Source organism: Pipistrellus hanaki (genome assembly GCF_964339955.1).
Source record: "Pipistrellus hanaki genome assembly, chromosome: 6".
NCBI lineage: Eukaryota > Metazoa > Chordata > Mammalia > Chiroptera > Vespertilionidae > Pipistrellus > Pipistrellus hanaki.
Window position 1 is genome coordinate 69,052,033 of NC_140508.1, and position 17,646 is coordinate 69,069,678.

Sequence of the window (17,646 nt, forward strand, 5' to 3'; positions counted from 1 at the left end):
ATGTAAAATATTATATTAAAACTAGAGGCCAGGTGCACAAATTCATGCACAGGTGGGGTCCCTCTTGGTGGCTTACAGGGATCCGGCGAAACCCAAAGTCCGACACCACCTGAAGTTCCTATCTGTCACTACTGCTCATCCCAGCCCCACTGACCAGTCCTGATCAGAAGAGGCTCCTGCTGCCACAGCAGTGCTCACCAGCCATGAGCCCTGCATCTGGCACCCTCCCAAGGGGATTGGCCTGCAGGATCAGGCTGAAACCGTCTCTCCGACATCCCCCGAGGGGTCCCAGATTGCAAGAGGGCACAGGCCAGGCTGAGGGACCTCACTGGTGCAAGATCAAGCAGGGATGGGACAGCGAGAGGGCTCTAGGACGTGTCCAGCCCATCTTGCTCAGCAGCAAGCTAACCTACCAGTCAGAGCATCTACCCCCTGGTGGCCAGTGCATGTCATAGCAACTGGTAGACCAGTTGGCTGTCTGCACCCTGGTGGTCAGTGCACATTATAGCAGGCAGTTGAGCAACCTTAGCTAATCATTAGCATATTACGCTTTGATTGGTTGTTTAGTTGTTTGGTCTATTTGCATATTACCATTTTATTATACAGGATAATTATAAAAATAAAATTAGAGAATGGTTATTTCTATAGATGAGAACAAATGTTATGTTTTGTTTTAGTTTCTTCTATGTAGTTTTTCAAAAATTCTTAAATCTGGCCAGTGTCGCTCAGTGGTTGAGTGTCAGCCTATGAACCAGGAGGTCACAGTCTGATTCCCAGTCAGGGAGCATGGCCAGGTTACTGGCTCAATCAGGCAGCCAATCAATGATTCTCTCTCATCATTGACGTTTCTATCTCTCTTTCTCCCTTCCTCTCTGAAATAAATAAAAATATATTTAAAAAATTTTTTAAATGTACAATAATATAATTATGTGAATAATAATCTCCTGATATGTGCCTTCATCTGTCACCATACTTTCATAAAAAAGATAACACAGTAGGCCATATTGTGTTCTATTTGGGAGATAGATAAAATAAAATAAAAATGTTTAAAATTAAAACATTAGAAAAAAATAAAGGTGATTTATATATTACATATATATAATATATATGCCATCACTAAATATTTCAAATTATGTTAACAATTATATTGGGTCGGCAGCTAAGTAATTGCGGGTTTCACACATATATGGCTTCAGTTGAATTTTAGGTTTGCAGACGTAGTACAAATGTAAAACACATTTTGTTATTTGATAGTTGGCTATTCAGCTGTTAATCAGTAAAAAAAGTTTTTTGATCTGTTTTGTAGTTTTCGTTTGGCGTTCGTTGAAAAATGGAAAATCAAAAGGAACATTTTCGTCATATTTTGCTTTTTTATTTCCGCAAAGGGAAAACGCATCGCAAGCTCATAAAAAGTTATGTGCTGTTTATGGTGACGAAGCCTTAAAAGAACGGCAGTGTCAAAATTGGTTTGCCAAATTTCGTTCTGGTGATTTTTCACTCAAAGATGAAAAACGCTCTGGTCGTCCAGTTGAAGTTGATGACGCCCTAATCAAAGCAATAATCAATTCAGACTGTCACAGTACAACACGTGAGATTGCAGAGAAGCTTCATGTATCACATACATGCATTGAAAATCACTTAAAACAACTTGGCTATGTTCAAAAACTCGATACATGGGTTCCTCACGAACTGAAAGAATCACAGTTAACGCAACGCATTAGCAGCTGCGATTTGCTAAAGAAACGTAATGAAAATGATCCATTTTTAAAACGACTGATAACTGGCGATGAAAAATGGGTTGTTTACAACAATATCAAGCGGAAAAGATCGTGGAGCAGGCCAGGTGAACCAACTCAAACAACATCAAAAGCTGATATTCATCAAAAGAAGGTTTTGTTATCAGTTTGGTGGGATTACAAAGGAATTGTCTACTTTGAACTCTTACCACCCAACTGAACGATCAATTCTGATGTCTACATTGAACAACTAACGAAATTAAACAATGCAGTTGAAGAAAAGCGGCCCGAATTGACAAATCGAAAAGGTGTTGTATTCCATCATGACAATGCAAGGCCACACACATCTTTGGTCACTCGGCAAAAATTAATGGAGCTTGGTTGGGATGTTTTGCCACATCCACCATATAGTCCTGACCTTGCACCATCTGATTACTTTTTGTTTCGATCTTTACAAAACTCCTTGAATGGTAAAAATTTCAATAATGATGATGTCAAATCGTACCTGATTCAGTTTTTTGCTAATAAAAACCAGAAGTTTTTTGAACGTGGGATTATGATGCTGCCTGAAAGATGGCAAAAGGTCATTGATCAAAATGGGCAATACATTACAGAATAAAGTTATTTAGTTCCATGAAAAAATTGTCTTTGATTTTCTTTAAAAAATCCGCAATTACTTAGTTGCCGACCCAATATATTTTACTAAATTATGGATGACTGCCTCATCAAAAACTATAAAAATGGCAACACGTTAGGATAAAAGAACATTTAAATTGTTCCCAGCTGTATCTTAAACCAAAAATAATCTTAAGTCAAATATGTTTTTTAACGAGTTGACTTGTTTTAACTGCACAAATGCTTTTGGGAAAATGAATGACAAATGCTTATGCATTCGTTTTTTTTCGCTACATAACTGATCATGATCAATTGGGTGGCTTGAAACAATACAAACTTATTATCTCACAATTCTTGTGGGTCAGAATTCCAGCACATTTCCAATGGGTCCTCTGCTCAGGTTCTCATGAAGTTGAAATCAAGATGTCAGCCTGTTGCATTTTTATTTGGAAGCTCAACTAGGAAAAGATCCACTTCCAATCTCCCTTGTGTTGCTGGCAGAATTAAGTCCCTTGTGGTTATAGGACTTGGGTCCCCATTGTGTGGCCAGCTGTGGCAAAGCATGCTCTCAGCAATGTCAGCTCTAACCACATGGCCCCCTCCATCTCAACAATGGAGAATCTGCTTTGCAATGAATCCATTTCAGGCTTTGCAAACTTCTCGCTTATTCTACCTGGAGCCAGGAAGGAAGCTCTCTTTCAGAAGGCTGGTGTGACTAAGTCAGACTCACCTGGAAGATCGCTTTCTTAAAGCTTATGGTACCTACCAGATAGCACGACAGAAAGACAGGAGTCATAGCTCATCATATTCACAGGTTCTATCTACACCCAGAGGGAGTTATTGTAGAATCCTGCTAACCACAAAGTATGAAACCATGGAGAAGACCCTTAATGGCAGAGATAGACACGTGGGTATAAAATCAAAGAAACAACTTGGGATAAGATTTAGAATCTTGCCTTAAAAAATAAACTCCATGTGGTAAGCAAATTTTCAAATTTACGTTCACTTTACAAGGTCTGTGCTTGAATAAGTCTTCTATATAGAATTCTCTACTTGGGTTTTTAGAAAGATTTCTTTGGGAGTCTTTGCAATTATTGTTGTAGTAACAACTAAGAGATCAACAATTATTTCTTCTAGGCCCCCAAACAAACAAACCTCAAATTCACTTATTGATCCATGCATGTTCTTTCTAAGTGCCTTTAAATCTATTCTTTCTTAAGTTTTATAGAATCTTACTTTTAATATTTTCTTTGAGTTAATGAAGACATATCTATACTGCTGAATCAATTACATAGCAACAACAAGCTATTGAATTACATTGATTTACTGCTTGATAAAATTTGATTTGAATACCTGTATAATATTTATTTATAACTATAGTTCAAACATGACATTGAGTCCAACGGAACTATTTAACTTTTATTCTTTAATCATCTGATTTATATTCTGCAACATAAACCACTGAGAGACATCTATTCTCTACGTATAAGAAGACCTAAACCATGACATACCTGCTTAAACACTTTCAGTAGCTGCTGCTCCCTACAGATTGAAGTCCAAACTTTTTAACATGGCAGAAAAGTTCCCATCATTTTTTCCCAGCCTAATTTTCCAACCTCATTTCCCACTGTACCCTATACGTCAGCTCTTACCTCGGCACCTTTCCCTGAATATGCCTTTGATGAAATCTCTTCCCTCGTATAAACACCAAATGCATATAATTCTCTTATGGATGTCACAGATTGGTATGGCTTAGATCTTATTTCAATATTGTGCAGGTGAAGGACAGAGGTGCCCCTTGTAATAGAGGAGATTATATTTAACTGAAATGTAAGGTCTTAACCACTATGTTCTACTGTGAAGCAATATTTTACTATGGATTAGCATTGCCTCCAAATTCGTATATGTATACCCCAAACAGTACATAAGATGGCCTATTGAATAAGCAAGTACAAAAATGTTTATTCATTCATTTTAACTTTATTTTTATTGTTGACAACATTATACAGATGTCCCTATCTTCCCCCTTTTACCTGCCTCCACCCATCCCTTACCCCCATTTCCCTCTACCATCACCTCACTGTTCTCTGTGTCTATGAGTTATGCATGTATGTTCTTTGGCTAATCCCTTTGCCTTCTTTCATCCAGTCCCATTCCCTCCCCCTCTGACAGCTGCCAGTCTGTTCCAAGTATCCATGCCTCTGGTTCTATTTTGTTCATCAGTTTTTTTGTTCATTAGTTTCCACGTATAAGTGAGATCATATGGAATGTGTCTTTCTCTGACTGGTTTATTTCACTTAGCATAATAATCTCCAGGTTCATCCACGCTATTGCAAAGGGTAAGAGTTTACCTAGTTAAGTTGCATTTTATGAAAAAAAAGGCAAATGAAAAATATTTTCAAGTGCAGACAGATCTCAAAGAATAGAACACATGAAACGTTCCTGAGGGGTTTTTTTTTTTTTTAAATCAGTAATGATAGTATGTCAAGTAATGAATCAAATCAAATATTCAGAAATAAGGAAACCCAGGGTGAGGGAAAGGACCACCGGAGGTTGGCTAGCCATAGGGGATTGGCTGTGGGAGTGCACTGACCACCAGATGGCAGCTCCTGCATTGAGTGTCTGCCCCCTGGTGGTCAGTGCATATTATAGCAACTGGTCAACTGGTAGTTTGGTTGTTCAGTTGCTTCGGCTTTTATATAGATTTGTGCACTCTGGAGAGGGGGGGTCCCTTCAGCCTGACTGTGCCCTCTTGCAGTCTGGAGCCCTTGGGGGATGTCTGACTGATGGCTTAGCGCTGCTGTGGGGGTAAGAGAGGCTTCCGCCACCGCTGCTGTGCTTGCCAACCGTGAACCCAGCTTCTGGCAGGGTGGTGCTCTCCCTGTGGGAGTACAATGACCACCAGGGGGCAGCTCCTGTGTTGATCATCTGCCTCTCTGGCGGTCAGTGCACATCATAGTGATTAGTCATTCTGCCATTCATTTGGTTTGCATATTAGCCTTTCATTATATAGGATAGATTAATAGGGTCTGATTTCCTCCTTTTATTCAGGTGAGTTATATCTACAAGCCTCTTGACCCCTAATTCTCATGCCTGCTGGAAGCCAATTCCAGTATGTTATAATTACAAGAGTTTCATCAAAAGGTTGATGAAACTTGGGGAGTCAACAAGGGCTGAGTCACATATGCAATCACATGTTAGAATGGCTGAAAGTCACTTCTCCCAAATCAGAATAGAATGATAGTTTGTTGCCAGACAGCTCAGGGCATCTTAATCTACATGTTATTGCCTCCTGTTGGCCAAACACCTAAGCAGCTGAAGGCAAATCCCCGATATGACAATGCTTCTGTACCTTACCCTTTGAAGTGTATTATCTTCACCTTGCCTTAGGACAAATTGTGTTAATAAAAAGCAAGTGATCCTGAGGCAAGGAGAACTTTAGCTCCTTAAATGAAGCTTTTCTGACCCCCAATGCCATTCAAAATTATCTTTCATCTTTGGACTCTTATTTAATCTATGCACAGCCTTTCTCCAGATTGCTGAACCCTTTGAAATGCTGGAACAAGAACCCTGGCATACACCAAAAAGGTCTCTAGTAAAGGTTCCCACTCTTCCCTGAGAGTCTTTCATAGGCACTGTGCTAGGGACTTGCCATTCACAATTTATTCCTCAGAGCAACTCATAAGGGGCCACTAATGTCAACTGACAACCTACATTGCTGAGATTCATATGGGAATCTTTTGACTCAAAAGACCTAGTCTAAATAGGGAGTGTCTCTAAACACTTTAAATGAAGAGAAAAATGCATCAGTTATCAATAGCAATGCCCACTCTGAACATATCAGGGGATAAGCAAAATTTTCCTATGTCTCAGTGACTACAATTATGATTTGTCTCTTTCACAGATACAACATCTCTTGATATATAGCTGGTGCTGATGCTCAGCTCTGTTTTCTGCAAGTCCTGTAGCATCCAGGTCAAGGCCTAATATATGTGACCTATGCCTCAGGCATAAAGTTAGGCCAGGTAGGAGCTATACAGATTCTGTATGGGGCATTATTTCCTTCCATCTGATGTAGCCTCAAGAATTTATAAACAAAAACAGAGAAAACTAAACAAACAAAAACCCAGTAACTGTACATGAACCAGTTCATGAATATTTATTCTAATCACTGTACAGTTATAATTAGTAGCATGCACAGCAAGAACAATGTGAAATCTATGGCTACATGATTGCAAAACTGAATAAATCAGCATTTTTTAAATGGCATACTATAGATAATGCCTTTTCCTTTCTGGATAAAAAATTAATTTTATGTTCCCCAGTGGAATAAATAGAAGGGAGAAATACATGAAAGGCAAAAATTAGATGCAAGTGTCTGTCCCTACACACACAGGTCAGGAAAAGCATCCCTCACATTACCTGATTTTACAGTTTGGATATTCATTAGCCTGTTTGAGTAAGACTGAAAAACAAATAAAAATCCGAGTTCACCAAATTTCCTATTGTGCTATATACTGTAGGGGGCTTTTTAGAAATATGCAATAATGCATGAGTCACACGATTAACGGAAAGCCTTAATGAATTTTCTGGTTATTTTCCAAATTTACTTTTCATAATATCAAGTGGAATAATGTGTTTTGGTAGTTTAAATTATGTGCTGTTTCAACTAATTGCTGGCAGGAAAAAAAAAAGTCAATCAAGATGAAAAGTTACTAAAAACAAACTAAACTAGAACTCTTAACTTTGTAAATTAGAATAATCAATAGCAATGCTAATTTAAAATGATCACTGATTAAACATTTTTTTGTAACCTGTGTCAGAAACTTGCTATACCTTTTACAGAATTATTATGTTATTCATCATGCCATTTTTCTAAATTTCTGATAACCGTTAGTGAAAGAACATGTAAAAATAAAAGTGGTAGTATGGAAAAAAAAAAAAAAAAAACTAGATGCCATGCTCCACTAGCTGCGTGTGTGTGTGTGTGTGTGTGTGTCCACACGTGTGCGCCTGCGTGCACACGCAAACAGGTCCAACCTAGGCCTAAAATGGCTGAGTTGCAGGATGTTGTTGCTTGGTGACCAATCAGTATCTCCTCAGCCACAAAGTAATCTAAACAGTGAGAGAAATGTCCTCTAGGCATTAGCCATGGCCAGGACAAATATTATATTAAAGGGCATTTTTATCTTTTCCAGTATTCTACGTATTTTTTACTTTAAGCCAATTGACACTTGCTTGATTTTATCATCAGTTGAATTAAGGCTTTAGGAGAAAGTTACATCTATATTCTTTGGGGAAAGTAAGAGGTAGAGCCTAGCTTCTTTCGGATGGAAAGATATTGTTTCAATTAGCTGTGTAGGGGTGTGTGCTCTCTCCCGGTACAACCAGCCTCCCAGTTGCTATCAGTCTCCCTTTCTTTCATTAAACACAAGTAGTTAATTAGCCACAGCCTGTCCTCTCCCCTTCTCCCTCTCCCTTTTCTCAGCAGTAATGATGTCTAATTATCAACAGCAACCTCAGGTGCAAATCTCTCTCCCTGACAGCAAGCCAGCTTCTAGTAGCTGGAATGAGTCTCAGTCTACTTGAAAATACCATTCAAATACAGCATTTTTACTTCAACCCATGGATGCCTTTGAAGGAAAAGAAAATGTGGTTTCTGATTCTCTGGTGATTGCACTCCAGCTATTAAAAAAAAAAAAAAAAAAAAAACAACAACAACAACAACAATCAAGGTATTTCTAAGGAGGAAATAATTTGAGATGTGGGGAAACACTGGCTAAAAAGGGATCATTTTTTTAACTTGTTGAAATGACGATTGGCTGTCACTCCGAGAAGGAGGAGCCTATAATTCTATGTCTGGAGCAGCATAAAAATTTCATAAAGAGCAACAGAAGAGTTCATGAATTAAACACCTCTTCAACATTTCACAACAGGCTTGAATGAAGAGCAGGGCTTTTAAATACTCCATGGAAACTATTAACTAAGAATATTAATTGATGGATTACATTTTCTCCCAAAATTATGTGGAATCTTTACTGAAAAGAAAACAAAACAAAACAAAAAACAGTGTTTTTTTATTCGTAACTCAGGAGTTGTTACGCTATATTAGGTGTTTTAGCAGTAATTCTTGAACAAATCTGCATTAATTTTCTAATGAAAACGTGAGTATCTGAGTATAAGAATGCTGGTTTGAATTACTGGCATCCATGTTTATATCAGCGCGTTGGTAACCATTACAGAAGTTATATTATTTACCGTAGAAATTTTAATTAATGTTTTATACATACTGGCTATAACCAAATGTATGCAAGTATAAACTTACTGGACCAGATGAAGCTATCAGCAGGTAACATGAAAAGAATGGAAAACAAACTTCCCAGCTACCAATGTTTTAAAAAACATATATAATATTATTAAATCATATTTAGGTAAACAGATCTTAAAAAATTATTTTATTCATTTAATTACTTCAATCTTGCCCAAAGGAAAATACAGTTTGATGCTCTGAATTCCAATTCTAACAATAATTTGTTTTGTTTTGTTTTTAATCGGGTTCTTAATGCTATTCCTAATACAAATGAATCAAAACACTTCATTGGCTACAACAGACTTTGGGCTCATCCAGATGTAAATAAACCTCAGTTTTAATCCATGGCCATCTCCTCCTCATTATTTAAAGCTGCATTTATAAATTACTCCCTGGAAACTTCCAACAATAACATTTAAAAAAAAAAAAAATACAGCAGAACTTTTATGTGTTTCACTTCACCTTTATTTCCTCTTCTCATATAAATTCCAAAACAAATACACTTCCTTCAAACCCCTACACCTAACCTTTGGAAAGCCACTAATTGTTTTCCAAACCTCAAAGAAACCTCCCAAGAACCCTTTGGAAAACCTTTGCTATGCATATTTCCAGTGTCATATGCACCATTTGAGACAGAAGAATGGCTCTCAACGCCCCTCCCCTCCAGCATCCTCCAGGAATACCGCACGGAAACCATTGCCAGCGGGAAGGGAGGAAAAGCAGCAAAATCTCCAGCAACCCCAACGCCAGGCATAAATGCAAAGGATGCCACACACACACCCCCTTCCAGGCAGGTACCCACCGTGGCGCGATGGAGAACGAGGTCGCGGGGCTCTGATCTGAAATCCTACTGGTCCCCATCTTCTCTCAAAGGAAATTGCTGCCTCTGCCGCCACTCCCGGCCGCCTGGCGAGGCGGACACACCGAGCGCCCCGCGCAGGCACCTCGCAGCGCCCGGGCTCCGCGCGGCGTGGCCAGGAGGCTAGTGACATCCCAGGAGGAGACACCAACACCAGCCCCGTCCGAGGGCGCCCCGACCCATCTCTTCTCTTGTGGCTCACCGCGTAGCGGCGCCTTTATGTGTGGAAGGGGGACCGCGAGGAAGGGGATGGGGGCGGGGAGGCGCGATTCCAGAACCGCATCTATGGTCTGCAGGGTCCAGGCAGGGTCTCCTGGAGCCACCGGGGCGATCGGACCACCGCGCGCCTCCCGGGAGGCTCTGGGGCCATAAACCCGGCGGTGCCGCCGGGGAGGGGACCCCGCAGGCACGACTAGCACCACATTCGGTCTTTGTACCAATAAGGAGACACGGTGGCCTATCGATCAGAATCGTCTGTTCGGGGAGAGCGCGCGGCTGGGGCTCCAGCGCGGCCTGCACGCGCGGCGGCCAAGGCGGACACGCGCCGGGCGCCCGGCGGGACCCGGGACAATGGCCCCCGCACCGGGGGGCGCGGGACGCCGCCCGACCCCGGGCAGGAGGCTCTGGCAGCGCGTCCCGCAGCAGCAGGGGCGCACCGAGGGGCGGCAGGCGCTGCGGCTTTAAAGGACCACAAAGCCTCCGCGCTGGGGGCGGGGGGGGGGGGGTGGTAGGGGGGACCCGCCTGGCTGCTGAGAGTGGGGGCGACTTGGGGAGGGGGCTGCGGAGGGAGGGGGCATATGAACCAACGGTGGCTCCTCGCAGCTCCCCGCTCTCCCCCGCGCCCCCTCCCCGCAGGGCCGCCGCCGCCGCCGCCGCAGACAAATAACGGAGGCGGGCGCGGCAGGCACTCACCGTGGTCTTGACCGGCACGTAGAGCACCGGCTTGGCGCCGCCGCCGCCCGCGCGGACCTCCTCGGGGGGCTGGCCCAGCTGGAAGCCCTTGGACTTGACCCAGAATTTAAATTTCGCGTTGTCAGTGGAGCTGGACTCGGCGCCGTGGAGGAGCTGCACGATGCGCTCGTATTTCTTGCGGGTCACCGTCTTGGTCTTGCCCGAGTCCCCGTAAGTCCGCAGGCACCAGTCCTGGAACTGGCGGTACATGTCGAGCTCGCTCTCCATGCTCCCCGCCGCGCGCCTCGCACCTGTTCACCCCGCCGGGCTCATCAGAGGCAGCCCCCGCCGCGGGGCGGGCACACCGGGTCCGGCCGCCGCCGCCGAGCCCGGCTGGGGTCGGGGAAGGAGTGGGAAAGGGAGGAGGAGGAGGGTCCAGCCGCCAGGCCCCCGCGATCAATGCCCCGTGCGGCCAAGTCTCCTCCGGTCCGTGGGTAACTGCGGCGATGGCTCTGCTCGGACGCTCTCCTCCTCCTCCTCCGCGATGGGTCTAAAATTGTGCCGCTAGGACCATCCCACCAGCAGCGAGCCGGAGGAGCTGGGTTTTGAATAATTAAAACCTCATTCCTCGGTTGATGGTTGATGACAAATCCCAATATTGACTTCAGGTGGGCCCTCCTCGCCTGGCCTCGCCTCGCCCCTGGGCTGCGTCCTGGGCAGGGCAGGTGCGCGCAGCCCGCGCCGCCTCCCCGCGGGCGCCCCCGGAGCCTGGGCCCCGCGGGCCGGGCGGGAGGGAGGCTGCGCCTCCGGGAACGGCCGCCCGGCCTAGCGCCTCCTCGGAGCTCCGCGCCCCTGGCCCCCGGCTGCCCTTCCTTCCTCCGGCGTCCGGTTCCGCCGCGGCCTCCCCGGCGTGGGGCGCTCGGAGACTAGCAGAAGAGAAAGTTCTTACCTGTCGGGTGGCTAAGCCTATCAAATCTCGCTACACAGGACATTTTTAAAAGGTATTTTTGAAAAGGCTTAAAATGCCATTTCTTCCGAGGCATGCAGGCTCAATGCCAGCCTTCCCACGGAGGTTCCAGGAGTTTTTAAGTCCCAGCATGAGCCAAGGCATTCATGGAGATGTGGCCGGTTCCACAGGAGGGAGCGTGGTACCCAGAGCAGGTCTCCCTCCGCTTCGGGGCGATGCGGGCAGGCGGAGGCAGGCCGCTGGGTGGAGGCAGGGCGCCCCGGGGGTGCTGGGTCCTCAGACTGGACTCGCGTGGAGCCCGCGGACCTGGGCGCGGACACAGAAGGAGGACGCTTATGACACGGATGCTGAAAGCCCTGAGCATGAAGATGACATCTATGGAGACATCGTTTTCCCCCTCGCTTGGTTACAGTTTGCAGTTCACACCGGAGGTGTCGGGCGCCTGTGTTCCCTCCGCCACGTCACGGACACCCTCCGCCGCCGCTCAGAGGAGCCAAATGGGAGTTCCTGGGGACGGTCTTCTCAGGCAGATGAAACCAGCGGCTCCTCCGCTCGGGATCTCCATCATCCGCTACGGAGCCGGGAACGGGGGAGTCCCCATCCTCCGCGCCCTGCGACTGCGGCCGCTCCTCTTTATTCCACTCTCGGCGGAGGCCCGCGCCCGTCCCGGGAGGGAGGCGGCTGTGCCAGGCGGGCGGCCCGCCGGTGCCCGGTGCCCGGCGCGCGCCCTAGCCCACCTTCGCCCCGGATCGCAGCGTCCAGAACGCAAGCCCCGAATGGGGACGCCGTGTGTGGGTGCCCCCTGCGCCGCAGCCGTCCCGGCGCTGCCAAATGGTCAGTAGCTCCCGCTCGGCCAGGCCGGCTGTGTGCGTGCGTGAGAGCGGGGGAGCCGGCGAGCGAGGGGGCGCGGGGCGCGCGCGTCCCCGGGAAGGGCTCCGGCGGCGGGCGGGCGCCGGCACTGACAGCCCGGGCCGAGCGCACGAAACCTCTCGCCTCCCCCCTCACCCGCACCCCTCCCGCTCCCCTCTCCTCCCACCCCCACCTCCCCGGCCCTCTCCGAGCTCGCTGATTGGTCCACGGGACAAAAGTTTCTGTGGAGACGGCTGGGCGCTGACGTCACGGGCAGAATTGTCCCATTTAGGGATCCCGGGGGCAGGGCGCACGCTGCGGGCTGCAGGTTCGCGGCGGGCGGAGGCAGCCGGGCCGGGCCGGGCGGCAGCCAGGTGGCGGAAAGGAGCACTCAGCATCCAGGTGGGGGGACGACTCCGGCAGGGTTTCCATGGAGATTCCTCTGGGTCTAGCCTAAAAACGGCAGATCAGCTGACACCATTAGCTCAGGACCTAATTACTGCTTATTGGAGCAACAAATGAGGGAGAGGGCCAGCTGCAAAGGAAGGGTTTTTATCCACCACCACCCGCCCCCCATCTCTCCCCCCCCCCGCCCCGCCCTCTGGAGTCCCGGGTGAATTCTCATTAACTGGCAAGACTCCTGCAACAACAGTCCCTCTTCTCTGGAGGCCACCCTGACTGCTTTCATGCTTATTTCCTCCTTTTGTGTCCATATTAAAACGTTAAGATAAACCCGTTGTCCCGACTCCTTGAATTTCCCCCCAGTAAATAGTAGACCAATAGAGCTCAGAGAGTACACGTGGGCTAGAAGACACCATTGTATCTAAATCTAATCGAGGTGTGCGGGGGAGTCACTATGAACGTACTGAGTTGGGTACTTATCTGGAGGCCTTTGAAGAATGTAGTTTCTTAAATGCATCAATATTTGGAACAAGCGGTTGAACAGAAGGATCTTTTGCATCACCTCAGTGTGGTGTACTTCACAAGAACAACTCTGTTAAAAGTTTTCCTTGTGGCATCAGAGATAGAGAATGCGTCCAAGCGGGGAGATCTAGACTTTATTTATTGTATGTGGTTCCGCGGTTCCTATAAGATTCTGGAAGTAGAGTTAGTCCTAGGGTGGCCATTCATTCAGGAGTACGCTGTGGTTCTGTAAAGTTTACTTTCTCTTATGGTTACCTAAACTTAATTCACAGTTTCCCAATTCCTTTTGGTAGCCTTTTTGTCTGAAAAGTCCTCTCCTCTCCTCTCTTAGCCAAGTACTTTCAGACCCATGAAGCCTTCCTTCCTTGGCTACTGACTTTAAAACCATGTCTTTAAACTCCTCTGTGTACTGTCTTTCAAACATTTTGAACCTTGTCTTATAGTGAGACCTGAACTTAATTGACATACAGCACATACGCACATTTGTTCTTCAAACATGTTAAGAAAAAATATTTTACTACATGTAATACACACCGAGATTTGCCATTTGTTCCCATTTATTATTATTACTCTTTGTAAAGCGTGATCCAACACAATATATTTATGACTCAACAAAAGATGACTGGCAACCAATAGTTTAGAAAACATTGTTTTAGATTATAAGGAGTATACCCCCTTGTACTATATTTATAGTTTCATTAGTCAAATAGAATCTTGAATGGAAGACCCCTGAGAGTTTTGTGGGGTTTTTTTTCCCCCTCAGTTACTGGAACACAATGAAAAGTGCATATGGTTAGTGCTTAGTAAATATATTTGAGTTAATTAACATATTGATAGTAAAGGGAGGGGAAAGGGAGAGAAGAAGCAGGCAGGCACAATCCTTGGCCATCTATCCCTTTTGACTTTTGCTGGATAGTGTGTGGATAAAGTTGGTCTTAAGAAAATACCCAGCCTCCCCACATACACAAGTTCATTAGCTTTATGACTACTGTATACTTGATACTCTAAGGCAGAGAAATTAGAGCACTTTAGACATAAGAATTCACAGACTACAAGCTAATGTGTAATTAACTCTCAGCTGTATTAACTAAATTTGGTATACAAGCAAAAAGAAAAACCCATAAAATTAAAAAGTCATACAAGATGTGTTCTTTTTAGAAGGAACAGATGAACAATTAATCATTGAAATACTATTCACATTGGGCCAACGGAATTAAGAGCCCTAGAACTGTATGGGCCAAGCTCTCAGAGCCATGTGGATTCTATTATGCATAGTGGAACCAAAAATGTACTTCGGTCTATACATGTACTCATTATTGCTTGTCAAGGCTGTCCACATCTTTCACCACTAGCAGGGGTGGGGAACCTTTTTCCTGCCAAAGGCCATTTGGATATTTCCAACATTATTAACAGGCATGCAAACTTAGCAACTTAAAAATTAGCCTGCTAGCTGAAGCCAGTTTGGTTCAGTGGTAGAGCGTCGGTCTGCGGACTGAAGGGTCCCAGGTTCGATTCCGGTCAAGGGCATGTACATTGGTTGTGGGCACATCCCTGGTAGGGGGTGTGCAAGAGGCAGCTGGTCAATGTTTCTCTCTCATCGTCATTTCTAGCTCTCTCTCTCCCTTCCTCTCTAAAAAATCAATAAAATATATTTTTAAAAATTAGCCTGCTATATTTGGTCAAATATTTTATAAACTCACCCATTATGCCTTGGCAGGGCCAGACCAAATGATTTCAAAGCCCTAATACAGTCCATGGGCTGGATAGTCCCCACCCTGACTAAGAGCATGTGCACCTGACAAATTTAACATCCATCTCAGCAGCTTTGGATTTATTTCCCTCCTTTACTTTTAATTCCAAGTCAGGGCTTCCCAGCCCTACCTGGAGGGTCATCCTGAGCCATTCATCAGCTGGGTTATGCTTCATGTAAACAGGCTACTGGAACTTAACGTTGCATTTCCCAAGAAGATGACTTCAGAATTGCTCTCTACAGAGCATCTCTCTCCAAAAAGGGACTTCATCTTCATATCGAATACAAATACAAAGCCCAGGGTCCTGCCAGCTTCGTTTAGGGGAGAGAAAGTCAGAATTATTATATCAGAGAATTGTATTTTAACAATTATTTTAAGTATATTTTTTATTGATTTCAGAGAGGAAGGGAGAGAGAGAGAGAGATAGAAACATCAGTGATGACAGAGAATCATTGACTGCCTCCTGCATGCCCCCTACTGAGGATGGAGCCTGCTACCCAGGCATGTGCCCTGACTGGGAATCAAACCATGACCTCTTAGTTCATAGGTTGATGCTCAATCACTGAGCACAGTGAGAAGACAAGAATTATATTTTCATTAAAGATAATTCAAATGTTGAGGTATAATCAGTATGATTTTCTTATAAAAATAAAATATCTCCCAACTTAAGGTGATTTTGTTTATGACTTTTTTTAATCTGAAAATCTTACCTTTTACTATCAATCACAAATATTTACCCAACACTACATATTCATCAACAAAATGTTGCAGTACAAACAATATATAATCTGTAATTATAAAATAAGTGTTCAAAAAATATGCCTGCATCCATTCATATAATTATGTTTTCATTCAACAAATATTTACTGAGCATCAGTTATTCTGGTAGGCTCTAGAATTAAAGTAGTCAATAATAGATATTGAGCCGAAACCGGTTTGGCTCAGTGGATAGAGCGTCGGCTTGGGGACTGAAGGGACCAGGGTTCGATTCCTGTCAAGGGCATGTACCTTGGTTGCGGGCATATCCCCAGTGGGGGGTGTGCAAGAGGCAGCTGATCAATGACTCTCTCTCATCGATGTTTCTAACTCTCTATCCCTCTCCCTTTCTCTCTGTACAAAAATCAATAAAATATATTTAAAAAAATAATAGATATTGATATAGATAGGTAGGTAGATGCTCCTCATCTAAAGCAACTACATTTTTTTCTACAGAAAACATAAGCAAGGAAATAACTGATGTTTGAGATAAGGTAAGTGTTGTTCTCTCTAAATGGGTAATATTTATCTTGGGACTTAAAGGATGACAAAGGGTCAATCAGAAAAAGATCCAGGAAGGGGGACGGTAGTCACAGCACAGAGGTCTGAAGGGAAGAGTTGTTGGCACATTTGAGGAATGAAAGCAAGGCCAGGGCCACTGGCCCTTACTGAGCTTGAAAGAGAGGTAGGGTCTGAGGTCTGCATAGTCCTCTCTGGACAGATCATGGAGGACACGCTCTCCATGATACGAACTTTATAATTGATCCAGCGGAAAATCAATAGAGGGTTTTAAGCAGGAGAATTATATGACATGAAATGCATTTATAAGTTTCACTCCACTCTGAGGTGAAGGATGGCAACAAGGCCAGCATGGAAGCAAGAAGACCCTTTGGAAGCTTGAAGTAGTCCTTGCAGCTTAGGTGAAATACTGTGGCGATGGATTAGAAAGTGATGGTTGGGGTGAAAGAAGAGAAATGATAGGTTGGAGATATGTTTTAAATATAGAAAAATGCAGGGTATTGCAAGTAGCAGGGGAGGGACAAGTTTGGGTCAAGGGACAAGTTGTGTGGCTCATAGCTTCAGTAGTCTGGCTAGTAAGGCCATTGACTTAAGGGAGTTTGGGGGAAGAACAAATTGGGAATTGGAGGCTGAGGTCAGAGTAGAAGCAGGTTGGAAGGAGAGGCAGGAAGAAGTAATTTAATTTCAGAAAAGTTAAATTTGAAATACTGGGAGAATTATTCATGTAGCCATTTGAATATAGAAGCAAGAACTACAAAAAAAAAAAAAAAAAAAAAGTCATGGCTGCAGTTATAAATGCAGTGACTTTTAAAACCCTGGGAATGAATGGCATCACCTCTACCCACATTTCCCTATCCCTCAAAAGAGCAAGCCTCCATCTTTTGATATTGATTTGAACACAGGTACACCCTATGACTAGAAGAGAATGCCATGCACTGAATGGCCAAAGTTGGGTTCTATGGTATAACACTGATCATGGGAAAGCCCAAGAAACACAGGAAAGGCATTCAGGTCAGTCCTTGATGAGACCTGAACTTTTAGGGAGTTCCAAAATTTATGTGGCTTTAAAAATCATTTAAAGTTTTTAAAGGGAAGATTGAAAGCTCGGGTTAGATCTATTCTAGATTAGACCAAGACCGGGAGGCATGTTAAAACAGCAATCTAATATTTGAGGATGGCCTTTGAGAGATCCTGTCATTGAAGGCACCAGATATTGACTTTGTCTGCTGAGCTGAGTCACTAAGAGGTTTTGATCCTTTTTTCATTAGAGATTGTGGTGGATTGATTGTAGTTCCTCCTTTGAAACTGGGAAGTTCTGAATATCTTTATACATTAGTGACTCTTTCAAGCAAAAGGAGTTAGTAAAGGAAGTACATGGCCAACACAATCAACAACTTGATGACTATATATATCTCAGCATGGTAACATTTCAAAATGAAACAGGATAAACAAAGAGGCAGCAATGCACA

The 17,646-nt window shown here is 44.4% G+C and overlaps 1 protein-coding gene across 4 annotated transcripts in view; it reads right to left on the reverse strand.

The window, feature by feature from the left end:
* NOL4 (nucleolar protein 4) overlaps positions 1-10,699 on the reverse strand; it is a gene marked incomplete at its 5' end in the record, with an annotated part of 199,607 nt that extends 188,908 nt beyond the window's left edge. For 3 of the 4 annotated variants that reach the window (XM_084888711.1, XM_084888710.1, XM_084888716.1), the window contains one exon: positions 10,433-10,699. In XM_084888711.1, the coding sequence (XP_084744837.1) occupies positions 10,433-10,699 (267 nt within the window). Of the gene's footprint in view, positions 1-9,463; positions 10,201-10,432 lie in introns of those variants that run through there. The other variant, XM_084888712.1, reaches the window with a different exon arrangement.
* Between the last annotated feature and the right edge of the window lie 6,947 nt (positions 10,700-17,646).